Source organism: Aptenodytes patagonicus, chromosome 2, assembly GCF_965638725.1.
Source record: "Aptenodytes patagonicus chromosome 2, bAptPat1.pri.cur, whole genome shotgun sequence".
Taxonomy (NCBI): domain Eukaryota; kingdom Metazoa; phylum Chordata; class Aves; order Sphenisciformes; family Spheniscidae; genus Aptenodytes; species Aptenodytes patagonicus.
In genome coordinates, this window is record NC_134950.1 from 78,389,752 (window position 1) to 78,402,569 (window position 12,818).

The window sequence follows — 12,818 nt, forward strand, 5'->3', positions numbered from 1 at the left end:
CCGTGACCAGTGAGACCTGTGATGTGGAAGATTCAGTTCCCACTCAGTTCTCCAGAGGCCTGGGTCTGTGATATGCGTGAAGTAATTTCTCTTTCTTGGAGAAAGTCCATGTGCTTGGTAACTTTTATGTTATATTAAGCATAAATTCTCCAGAAAATTGGCATTGTTCTTTTCTAGAAAGGTGCTCATGCTAGCACAGGACTGAAGGGGAGTCGAAGACACCTTTGCAGCAAAGCTGTCACGGAGGAAGGGCAAGAAACACCAGTATGATCCCTTGCCATAGCACTTGCTGTAATCTCAGACAATTGAGCATCACCATGCTCTTTATGAGGAGACTCTAAAGTTGTTCTCATCCCATGAAGAATGGCTCGAGGCTCACACTGGTGCAGATGCTCTTCCAAGCTTATTGCAAGCAGTGCATGGTCCTTGTGACAATGCATTAATCACAGCCAGTGACAAAATGTCTTCTGGACCAAGTGTTATGCGATCTTTGATATCTTTGTAAACAGTGATCAAAACAAATCACATAAGAACAAGCACTGCATTATGGTCCTTCCGTATCTCAAGCCAACTCATTCCTCATGCCTCACCTGGGTCTGTCTTTTCACCCGCACAGTGGACTATTCCGTTCATAAACTAACTGCTATAATTTGCTTTTCTGACATAAGGTCTTAATAGCACATTTAAGCCCTGATAGCATTTCATCTCTGAGCCACAGCTTCTGTGAGGCTCACAGTGGTCACTGCTTAAGAAAATTCTTTCTGTGAGCAATATATGGCTGGATGTGTGCCCCAGCAGTGCCTACACCCCTAGGTAAGCACATCTTCCCAGCTCACAGCAGAAGCTATTCCTATCTCTGTATTGGAAGAGCCTGCCTACTGTGATTGCAACCTGCTCTCACTGTCTCTGTGACTCTTCACAGCCTGTCAGTTTTTCTGTTGACACTTTCTCAGTTCATCACAACCTCTCTCTTTTCTGTAGGCTTGCTTCCATAAGAGTAAAGTGCTTAGGCTGCCTCCAACCAGCAAGTGGTACATTAACTCCTCCGAAGCTGTGTGTTTGAGTCTGTGTCCATGTTCACTTTGTTAGCAGTTCCTTTTTATCCTTCTTTGGTTTACCTTCACATGTTCACACAGACAGCAATATGGAACTGAACAGGGAAAACAAGTCCCACATAAAATATTCATGAAAGATAAGATAGATACTTTCCCAGTTTGTCAGCTCGGTCTGAGATTCATCTCCTGGCTCATCTCTTGCAAAGTCTACTTATGTTCTGTAGGAGACTTAGTTTTTATCCTCGTACGATGCAAGTAATCCATCTATTTGTGTCTGAAGGTTTTATTTAATTCTTACTCTCTTCCAAAGGAAATGCACCCCCTGTTTTATCCAGAAAATTGTTAGCTGCACATTTCTGCTAAAATATTCTCTTCTGTCTTGTCTCATCATTATGGCTCATGCAGATTTGGACCTTATTTATGGAACATATAAGGACTTTTCATTCCAGTACATCTGAATGATTCTTAGCATTTTTTTCCTTTCCTTTTCCTTTTTGTAGATAATTTTATTTTCCATTACTGGTATTATTACATTCATGGAAGAATATATTGGGGGGAAAAAAAAGACAGACAAAGACAGGGTTCTACTGCTGTTTTTTTTTCTGAAGGAGCAACAGCGAGGGAAGTAGGAAAAAAGACCTGCAGCCTCCAAATAGCATCCTCAAACTACAGATAAGGAGTAAACCAAATGCTAAGCAACAAACCAGTGGTTTTTCATATGCTTAGGCAACAGTGACTGTTCCTTTGACACCGAATGTTGAAAACAGGCACAAACATTGTGCTAGTATGATTCCTAATTAATTGTTTCACATTATTTTCTCAATATCTAAGATATTGATGATATCTGAGTCAATTTAAAGCCCTTCACATTATAGCTCAGAACAGGTTTGTTCAAATAATGTTGGGCTCAGTGATCTACAGCACAAACACAACTCAACCAAATTTAGTAACTATAGCCACTCTGGGAGGCTAGCATGAGATGAGTGTCATGCTATTCAGGTGAGGGAAGAATGAAGTTGGGAGTAAAGCCATCTAATCATAACTGGACTGAAGGCTTAGCAAGACTGCCTTTTAACTTCTAATCTGCATTGTATAATGATGGAAGAGGTGAAAACTATTGGAAAGTGGGTACGAACTGTTTAACTCCTTCTGCTTTGATCCACCTCTGTGCACAGGGCCTGGCAATGGGACTGCAAAGTGACTGGTAACACATTGTCTGCATCTTTCTGGTGCTGCGCTGGAGCCTCCTGTTCAAACACATTATCTCTCCCACCTTGTTTGCATACCAAAGAGTTCAGCAATGGTAATAAATTGGTACCATTGCTGCATGGGCACAGCCTCGTTATAGATCATCGTCAGGGTGACATACCTCCCTGTGCAAAAACACGTTGACGCCTGTCTCGTGTTAGCTGTGAATAATACGATCTGTTGGTTGCTTACCAACAAGCCCTGGCCTTTAAACCTTTTAGGATCATCTGTTATTTCTCACACACTGGTATCTTGAATTTTGGAACAGTTTGGCAGTAAAGGGGAGATCTCTATTCATCGTGTTTCAGCAGTAAGAGAAGTTCTTCTCTGTGAAAGAGCCAGCACACTGACAGATCTGGAACAAATCTGCAGGGCCACAGCAGGTCTGACTTAGCCAGCACCTGTTAGGGAAAACTTAATGGTCTTGCGTTTGTCCACTGCAGAAAGATTCTGTTAGGCAAAGATTTGTGTGTTGCCAACAGTTGATGAGGAGGATTATGAAAAGTAGTACGAGCCACAAGAATTATTAGAATTATAGAAAGACACGGGATATGCTTTTTAGAAAGGCATTTAATTCCTTTTTTCCATCTTGCCCGCTGTACCTCTCACCCTTTATTTCCTTTTTCTTCCTGAGAAATAAAATAAATATGATTTTAATACAAAATGCAATTATTGGCTGGTCACAGCAACTTTTATGGCAAGCTACAGGTACAGCAGAAAGGTAAAAACACATCAGATGACTTTGAGGTGGTATTTCAACACTCTGGTCAATTAAACCAGCATTTTAATACTCCAATCTTAATTTCAGTTTCAATTTTTAATTTTCTTTGAAAGTTATTTACCTTTTGCAAGCCATTTGGATGAAACATTGAAGTTAGATTTGAGTTATCTTTATGTTTACTAGAGACATCTTCAGTTTCTGCAGCCCTTATACCCTTATGACATATTTTGAATTTTCAGCCTTTTCAGCTGAATTCAGGGGGAAAGAAAAAATAGGAAAAATCTCCAAAACACTTCTTTTCTTATGGGCTCCATTTGTCCAGGCTGTAACCCTGTGCACTCAGGAGTTGCTTTGCGGTGGAAAACAACTGAGAGCCAGCTGCAACTGACTCTGGGATTTCTTGATGCTTTCAAGATTATAGACTGATCATTACAGCAGACGCAACCCAAGAACTGAAAATGCAAGTCAGATCACAGGGTAACATCTAGCACAACAAGCGCAATGAAACCTGCAAGCCTATCTGTGGATTTTAGGTCCTGGTTTTAGTTTGAATAGGCTCTGTCAGAATTATAGCAGAGTTATAGTTGGCCTTATATCATTACAACAGCAAACACAGCCATGGCAGTTTTAAGATACATGACAGCCAGAACTTCTTCCTCCTTCACAGAAAGGCTGGCTGTAATATTGCAGTGCACTAGAGACCGGTCTGGGAGCAGTGGCTGTCCCAGATCTCCTGCCACACCACCTGGCTATAAGCTCTTTAGGACTATGAAATGCTGATAGTATTTTTTAAAACAAACTGGAACTAAATAAAAATGACAGGTGGTTACCTGGATTCATCTAAGAAAGAGAACTCCCCATAAAACTTTTCTTTTAGAATAGGGAAAGAAATCTTGAACATTCATTATTGCTTTTAAGTATACGTATGATGAAAGAGAGAAACTGGAAAAAGTTCGATGCAGCGTATCTGAGGATGTTAATCCCACATGTATACCTGTTCAGAGCTGGCAGTCACTTGAGTGGTTTTTCAACCGTATCTGTATTTCTTTCGTGAAAATGATGTTTCACAGAAGTGGTTCAAAGCACTTGCTTTTACAGCAACAGCCACAGCAGAAATGTCCCGGAGTGCGTAGCGCAGACTGGGAGCATGTGATCAGACACTCGCTGTCAGACTTGTTAATGGAGTTCATGGCAGGAAACACACACCACCTCACTTCACAGTTAGCCTAGGCAATGGCCGTTTCTCAGTCAGATCAGTCTGCCTTTCGGGTAGCTTTTTTTGCTAAGTGTATTTTGGAGGAGGTGTGGGAGGAGGGGGAGATGCTGCTGCTGCATGTTCAATGCAAAGCGCTTGGCTGTGATAGGCTGAGGGGATGTGGATACTCTGCCTATATATGCTGGCAACTGCATCCTCTGCGCTTTATAGCTGTCACAGAGGAGCAAAGAAAGACAGTGAGAAAGACAGAGGAGAAGGAAAAACCTTACCAACTCGCTGTGAGTAACATTCTTTGTCCTTAAAGCTTTGTGATTATTGAATTCAAGTACGTACATTTGGATTAATGCAACACTTGGTTACTTAGAGTGGGAGCTCGGGTAATAAACAGCCAGCCTGTGTTATTTTAGGGATAATCCGGGATGCTCAAAAAGCATTTCTTTTTAACCTAAGTTTGCACAATGTAGGGGGCACCTCTCATATTGTGTTTGTTTGTTTTTACATATGATGTATGTCAGCTATAACTGTTTATGTACATTTATGCAGAACCCCATGCATCCAGAAGTTTGTATCTTGTCTTTCCGAGTGCAACAGTTCTGAACAACCAAGCAGACCTTGAGAAATTCTCTGCTATATATTTTGAATAATAAAATTTTCAAGATAAATTCAATGCATGACTTTTAGGGTGAGGTTTTCCTCAGAAATATCCCTTTCCCATCACTATAGTAAGACCTCAGAAGGGAAAATTACTAAGTTGCAGACTGTGCCAGTGACAGCAATGAATAAAAACAGCAACTTCCAACTGGAAAATGAAATTTTTAAATGAAATATAGGGCCTGTAACATATATACCTAATTCTTGGCTTGTGCAAAGGTAGAAGTACAGAGCAGATCCAGTTCCTTTTTACTCATGCTGAAATAAAATTTGTCCTACAGTCCTTATTCAGGCAGTACTCCTATTGCCAATAGTAGAAGTTTAGCTTAACAGTAGCAACAGCTGCAAAACCCTTCAGCTTGTTGGGTTCAGTAGCAGAAAGTCCTCATGGCTTCAGTGGTGTCACTGTAGTACCACAAGCCTTTAAATGACATTATATTCTGCAACAATCAGTTGGCAGAATAGAAAGTGCACTTGTCTCATTTATTGGAAAGATATACAGTTATTACTTTTTTTGAGCCAATGCAGCTATCAGTTTAAGGTGCTATTAATGCGTCTATGCATTCTTCCTTTCTGTATTTAATAATAGGAGCTGCTAAAAGATTTTATTATGTTAGCTGTGTTTTGTTTTACTTTGATGAACTGGAGAACAGGCACTCATAAAATTATATGTTGAATATACCTCTCTCCTCATTTGTTCTCTTTTTCCTCTTTTCCCCCTTTTTCCTCTTTTCCCCCTTTTTCCTCTTTTTCCTCTTTTTCTTCCTAGTAGTATTTAGATGTCTTTTACATTTATATTTAGTTAATGCAAAAAACAGATTCTAAAATTGTAGACAATACTTTTTAGCAGAAATAATGAATAAGCTGAATGTTATCTACATAAAATTATACCTACAAATGCATTTAATACTTAATTGTGCGTAAACTGCTCATTTGTATGGTTCAGTTTTAAATAAAGTAGAAAACGGTTTGCAGATGAACATTGTACTGAATATACAATCTAAAGACTAACAGTTTTCAGTAACTTCACTAAAATAAAATGTTGTCATGTTCTAATTTCAGTGCACTGAGGCAGAAGGAGGAGTTTAAACAAAGCAGCAAAGGATATGTCAACTTTAGATCGTGTAGTGTCCTTGTCCTGTGACAAATTCCAGCAAAATTAAAGAGCAAAGAGTTTATATATGAATAATAAAAAAGGATACATTGATATCATTTAAAGTTTAACATGATTGTACTTGTTTTTACCTGAAGTTAAGAGCAAAACTCAATCCTCTCCAGTAAAATAGGACTTGATCTGAAGAAGTATGCAGTGGTGACAATATCCGTCGATTCTTGCTGGGAACAAAAGTACTCAGACATAATATATGTTTGGTAAAATTCTATTTTATCAATCAGAGTGAGGCTGTTGATGAATTTGAATACAGACTGTGCTTACAAGTGGCAGAGGTTGATAATCAGGCAGGGCGCCTCCCGAGAAGCTGTGCTCTCCTCACTTGGGGTTCAGCTGGCAGATGTTGAATATGCTGAAATTCATCCTGGGAGGTGCGGGATCCCTGAGAGCATGGAGCCTTTATTACTCTTTACGGGCCTTCAAGAAAATAGACCACTATTAAATACCTTAGAGAGAGGCTCAGTTTCTCCAAAATTTCCATTTAGTTTCAGAAACTTGGCCTGCATTATTTTGCAGTTGAAGTCCCTTCGACTTAAGTGGATATTTCGAGTACACACAGATTGTAACACTCAGCCCTTCAGAAAATATGGATGCTCTCAAACGGTGTTTTCATTTTAGACCCTAAGGGCTGAGTTGTCTGAGATATTTTGCTTCTTAGAAAATCACTTTCTATATTTTTAAAACATACCAGCATAGAGGGAAGGTCTCTCTCTATGCATTGTGTTGTTGCATTGTACACGTGTTGTATATGCATATGAGATGTAGAAGAGAGAAATATTCTGTACTGGTAGAGAGGTGAAGTAATTTGCATGTTTATAGTGCTAACTGGTAAGCATTACAATTGACAGATATTCAGTCTACTGGATGTGGCTTCCATAGCAAGTAATACTTTCAAGCAGATGAAGTGAAATCTATAATGAGCAGTTGAGGAAGAGAATAAAAATAGGGATGAGAGTGTAAGTGGGTCTTGTCACTCACAGAAGAACAGATATAAAATAGGAGGTGAAAAGGAAAGTTTACATGACCACTGTGTTCCTGCAAGGAGTATGCCTTCACAGTTCCTGGTGAGATATGTGTGTTACAGTAGGTAAGGAATTTTCAGGCAAGGACTTTTAGGAAAGAAGATGCATGGATACATAAAAATAGATATTTAGATAGATTTTAATTTCTCAGTATTGTCTTTTGGGGGAAAGAAGAATTAAATACTTTGCTTCAGATTGAAGCAGATAGATTGATGTATTTCACTGGATCAAACTGAATTGAAAGTTCATTAGAGGTTAACTAGATACTAGTTTATATCAATTTATAACACTGCAGCAACTATGGCAGATTTGGGATGGGTGGTTCATCCGCCCATTCTTTATGCTTAAGCTTCCTGGTTCAATTACCTCTCCCATGCAAAACAGTGGGTTTTTCCTGTAATTTAATTCTTTATCCTGAATTTTGAGAATGCTATTACAACAGTGATTTATGACAGAAGTAGTGCAGCCAAAACAATGTTAGGATGAACCAGTGGACCTCCAGTTCTTGGGAAGAACTATAGTTAGGAAATAACAAATAAGATCTCAGTGATTATCTAAAATGTGTATTTTGTCAAACTGAGCTGACAAATTTCAGTTCCATGGTCATAGGCTGAAACCACAGAATGTGCATCTGATGTTTAGATCTAAATTTCATTTGCTTATCTTGATGTCCAAAAAGAACTTTGTCCAAACTGCTTATAACAAAAATGACAATAAATTATAGCAGCATACTATATAGGAACAGGATGATGCAAATATTACTTGGAATAGAAAGTAATTTCAGATCCAAAAAAATCTAGGTGGTAGAAAAATGGTCACAAGCTATAAAACATAGTATCTATGTTGTGGTAATATGATAAAGTAAATTTATTTTTGTCTGTGTGTTTGTGAGCTGTTTTGAGCTTACACACGACGCTATTTAATTTATGCCATTTGATTTATATTTTGGGAAAAGACCAGGCGATCCACAGAAGCTTCTATGTTAAATGATGCTCTATATTTGATTGATACAAAGTAAGGCTAGAGGGTAGTATAGTGATACTCTTACCTGTTCTGACATTGTACTGACAGTTCATTGGGCCCACAGATACTGAATTAGATGTTCAGCTGAACTGATCCATGTGTAAAAGTCTGTAGGAATAACTGTAACTCAGTGGTGAGCAACAGGAGTGCTAGAAGCACCAAATCCTCAAGTTCTGAGTCAGTTCAGTCTTGGGCAATGCCCACTAATTTGGCAGTCATGGGTTAAATTCTTATTTTCTCAGCTTTCATCTCTGAAACCAAAGAAAAAAATAACAGATTACCACGTGCAAGTTCTTTAGAGCATGCTATAGCAATGAACTGATGAATGAAGTAGCATAAAAGAAATAATAATAGTGTAAGTTAAGGGTTAAGTTAGAGATACTTTGAAAAAGAAGTGGAACAGTACAATATTTAGATTTCTTCCGGCAAAAATATCTAAACCAAAGAACTGAGCTTTGGGGTTTAATTAGATTGCTGCCACAGAGATGCATATTGATTGCTGCAGTTCATGCTGAATTATTTAGAAAGTTTATTAAAATTTTGAACTGTGATCAAAGATGTGTTAAGTGAAAATGCACATAAGATTTGGGGGGTATTGAAGGCATGGAATCATCCTGATTGTAAAGGAGTAAAAACAAAACTGCTTGCTTAAACAAGTCTTTCAAAGGGGAGATGACACACAAAGCTGCCCACCAGAATCCTCTGAGGACCGTAAAGACTACTGGTAATGTGTTTCCGGCAACTGAGTAGCAAGATCTGAGAAGGGTCCTAATTCCCCTTTCGGAAAGGCATAGAGCGAGCCAAATAAACACTTACATGATGGTTAAAGAGAGTATTATAACTCTAACAAAACAGCAACAAGAACAGCTATTCTCTGGGGGGCTAGAAGTCCCTACTGTGCAGATCCTTGCTTTCCCAAGTGGTTCATGACCTACAGCAGCACCCTGCCTCCTTAAATAGCAGCAGCAGCTGCTCCACACAAATCCCAGATCCTCTATTTGTAGCAGCAGAGATGTCTCTAGGATGGTGTTTATCAATGATGTCTTTCTTTTGTAATGTGACAGTACTAATTCAAATATAGTAAAGCCCAGACGGGTCTCTGTTTTCTCAAAATTATGTCCTCAGTTATAAATCCTTAGCACAAATAACTGATATCTAAGAAACTGTCTCTTAATTACATAGTATTCACATTGTGCTTAATATAATTATTTCCTTACAAAGTGAAGATCTGAAGGTACGTGAACTAAGCATAGTAATTCTTTACACCAGCAGTGAGTATCCTTGTTTCACTTGCCAATTTTCTCACTAGCTCACAGTATCACTCACTCAATCTGAGTGTATAAAGACTCTTGGACGTTTTTTAGGTATTGTGGTCTCAACCTTGTATTCACTGAGCACTCAAAATGCACAGCCACATACAGTAAAAAAGTTGGGTGGGCCAGGATGGCAGGAGCAGGCACCCTAGCAATATGACTTTATGTTTGCACAGCACTTTGCAGGCAAACTCCAGCTCATCTCAGCTGAGCCATACATCGCCTTGGGTGTGCTCACACAGTCTCTGCCTAGCTCAGAGCACACCTAGACCTCCAGCCCAACGTCTTGGAAATAGGGATGGCCCCAGGCAGAGCTTCCTCACATCCTCCTGCAAAATACAGTACAGACCAACTCTAAGTGAATTCTAATTGAAACCTCAGTAAGAAATAAGGTTTTGTAAATAGCACAGCATGTGCATTTACAGTAGAAGAGTAAAGAAGCTAAATCTTGAGGCAAGATGGGAGGCAAGAAGTAGATAAAATGACAGGGCAGCACAGCGGATCACTGTGATAACTGTGGTTATTATAGCTTGTTATTATAGATTATAATAGAGACACACAGCATGCTATTTCCTTAGACCTCTTCTTTATAAGGCAGGAGGGAGTTGATTATGTGCCATATAACAGTGCCACATCCTTGTGTCAACCAGCAGCAGTAGGGATTAAATCTGTGATTTCTGAATCTTCATCCATGTGCCTCTACTGCTCTTCTGTGCTAAAGATACAGCCTATCTGTATTAATCTAATTTACGTCATGACCTAGGCATCAAAGATTTAACAGTGTGATTTACTTCTATACAATGTTCAGCTAATACTGGAGTGGAGCACAATGCAACACTGTATGGGCATTGGCCTAATATGCAGAAATAAAAGAGCATATAGTCTTTTCAAAAAGGCCATATGAGTCCTCCTATAAATCTTCGGAATAACACGTTTAAAACTAGTAATATTTTCTTTAAAAAGTGACTTTTTTTTTTTTTTTAGGGTTTTTCTGATAATAAGTCCTAAACTCTGATACCCATGGATGCTGCAGAGTTCCGCAAGAGAGGGAAGGAGATGGTGGACTATGTTGCAGATTACCTGGAGAAGATAGATAAAAGACAGGTCTTCCCAGATGTGGAACCAGGATATCTAAGGCCCCTCATTCCAGACTGCGCGCCCCAGGATCCTGAGAGCTTTGAGGATGTCTTTAAAGACATTGAGAAGATCATTATGCCAGGGGTAAGAAAAATGGATCTGTAGTGTAATGTTCAATACTGCATTTAGGTTTTCAAAGACTTTAAGGAAAGCGTGGATTGACTGCTGTGCAGCTAGACTTTATGAACATAAGTGCCCACACCGACTAGTTTTTAGAAGGCAGGAGTCTGATTTACATCCATAGTTAAATGTGATCTAACCCTCTACACAACTAATGTTTTCTGTTCTTGCTAGAAATAATCAAATAATTCTTTTGCTTCATGTGAGGCTTGCTTTTGGAAATAATCCCCTTTCCTGCCTTGAATTGGTTAAGGCAAAGCTTCATAAGTTTTAATTTCATGTGATATTTTTGCTACTTGCAAAGCACAGTAAATATTTTATAAAATGGTATTTTTATTAGTCTGCTGTGCCTAAAGTATTCCTTCAAGCTGATCTTTAAATGTTAAAATTCTCTTAGGAGGCTTCTTTTTATTACAGAATTGACTAGAAAGGATTCTCCCCAGTACTTGCTCTGTTGACTTACTCTCCTAAATGTCAGCTTCTTCTAGTACCTTTTAAGGCAGATGGCCACTACCTAAATATTAGTCCTTGGCTAGATCAGTGTTGGACAGACAATGCTAAACAAAGCGTCTGGCATTTGTCCAGTTCTGAATCTTTCTTGTTTTTCCGCTCATAGTATACCTTTTTTATTTTAAATATATGCTTGTCTCCTGAGGCCTGTAAGTAGCTTGAAGAGGAGTGGATTATTAGTAAATGTTAATGAGGAATCTCTCCTTTGGATCTCTGCAATAACCGCTTTGGGTTGCTTCTCTGGATGTAGCTAGGTGATATGATTGCTATGTGACTGGACATGGAACCACTGCTCTGCAAATGTGTTTAGTCAGTGTACTATAATACCAATTCCTTCTCACTGATCAATGTAAATATTTGATATTCAGTATGACCTTATCTTGTTTCCCTTGGAGCCAACCCTGCTGTCCTTTCACAGGCAAAAGCTCCACTGAAGTCAATGGAAATCTCTCCACTCTTCGCAAAAATTTGTGGATGAAGTCTTAAATCCAACAGAATTAAATCAGTGCAGATTAGATAAGAGAATTATGTCCAACACATGCAAATACTTTCATTGCTGCTCATAGATACGATTGCCTTTCCTTTTTCATTGGAGGAAAATACTAACCGATTTTTTTTCTCTGTGAAGTAGAACAGAAAACACTTTGCTTTGAACACTTGAGAATGTTCAATAAAATAATATCAAATTAAAAAATAAGAGATGAATCATTTGAGAATATAAAGTGAGACATTCGATTCCAATTAAGTCATCAACGTGTCATGTTCCCTCTTAACAAAACTGATTTTTTCTTGATATTTACATGCCCTGCAAATAAATTTACTTTTACAGTGATACATTCTGAAGAAGAAATGTTCTATCCAAAACGTTCCTCTGGTGTGAAATGTTAGTGTTTGTGACACAAAGAGCACAAGTACATAAATCCCAGTTCTTATAGTAACTCTGATTCTGCCTGTGTTGTTTATACTACATACTGAAGACTCACATGAGCACAGAATCGCAAAGTCATAGTATAGTAGAGGTTGGATGGCACCTCTAGAGATCAGTTAGTCCACCCCCACTGCTCAAAGCAGAGTCAGTTAGAGCAGGTTGCTCAGGACCATGTCCAATTTGGTGTTGAGTATCTCCAGGGATAAAGTCTTCACAATCTCTCTGCTGTCCTGTTCCAAAGTAACAGCCTTCACAGTAAAAAAGCTTTTTCTTATGTTTAAGTGGAATTTTCTGTATTTCATTTTGTACACATTTCTTCTTGTCTTGTCACTGGATACCACTGGGAAGAATCTGGCTTCATCTTCTTTACACCTTCCCATGAGGTGTTTATACACATGGACAAGATACCCCCTGAGCTTTCTGCAGGCTGAACAATCCAAGCTCTCTCAGCCTCTCATCATATGACAGATGCTCCAATCCATTAATCATCTCCATGGCCCTTCAATGGAATCACTCCAGTATGTCCATGTTTTTCTTGTACTGGAGAACCCAGAACTGGACACAGCATTCCAGGTGTGGCCTCACCAGTGCTGGTAGAAGGGAAGGATCACCTCTTTTGACCTGCTGGCAACACTTTTCCTAATGTGGCCCAGGATGCTGTTGGCCTTGTTTGCTGCAAGGGCATATTGCTGGCTTACGTTCA

General features: G+C 39.0%; 1 protein-coding gene across 3 annotated transcripts in view; it reads left to right on the forward strand.

The window, feature by feature from the left end:
- The window catches only part of DDC (dopa decarboxylase), a 78,307-nt gene that overhangs the window by 9,740 nt on the left and 55,749 nt on the right, over positions 1-12,818 (forward strand). For 2 of the 3 annotated variants that reach the window (XM_076330281.1, XM_076330283.1), the window contains exons 1-2: positions 4,458-4,518; positions 10,405-10,641. In XM_076330281.1, the coding sequence (XP_076186396.1) occupies positions 10,441-10,641 (201 nt within the window). In that variant the 5' untranslated portion in view covers positions 4,458-4,518; positions 10,405-10,440. Of the gene's footprint in view, positions 1-4,457; positions 4,519-10,404; positions 10,642-12,818 lie in introns of those variants that run through there. The other variant, XM_076330282.1, reaches the window with a different exon arrangement.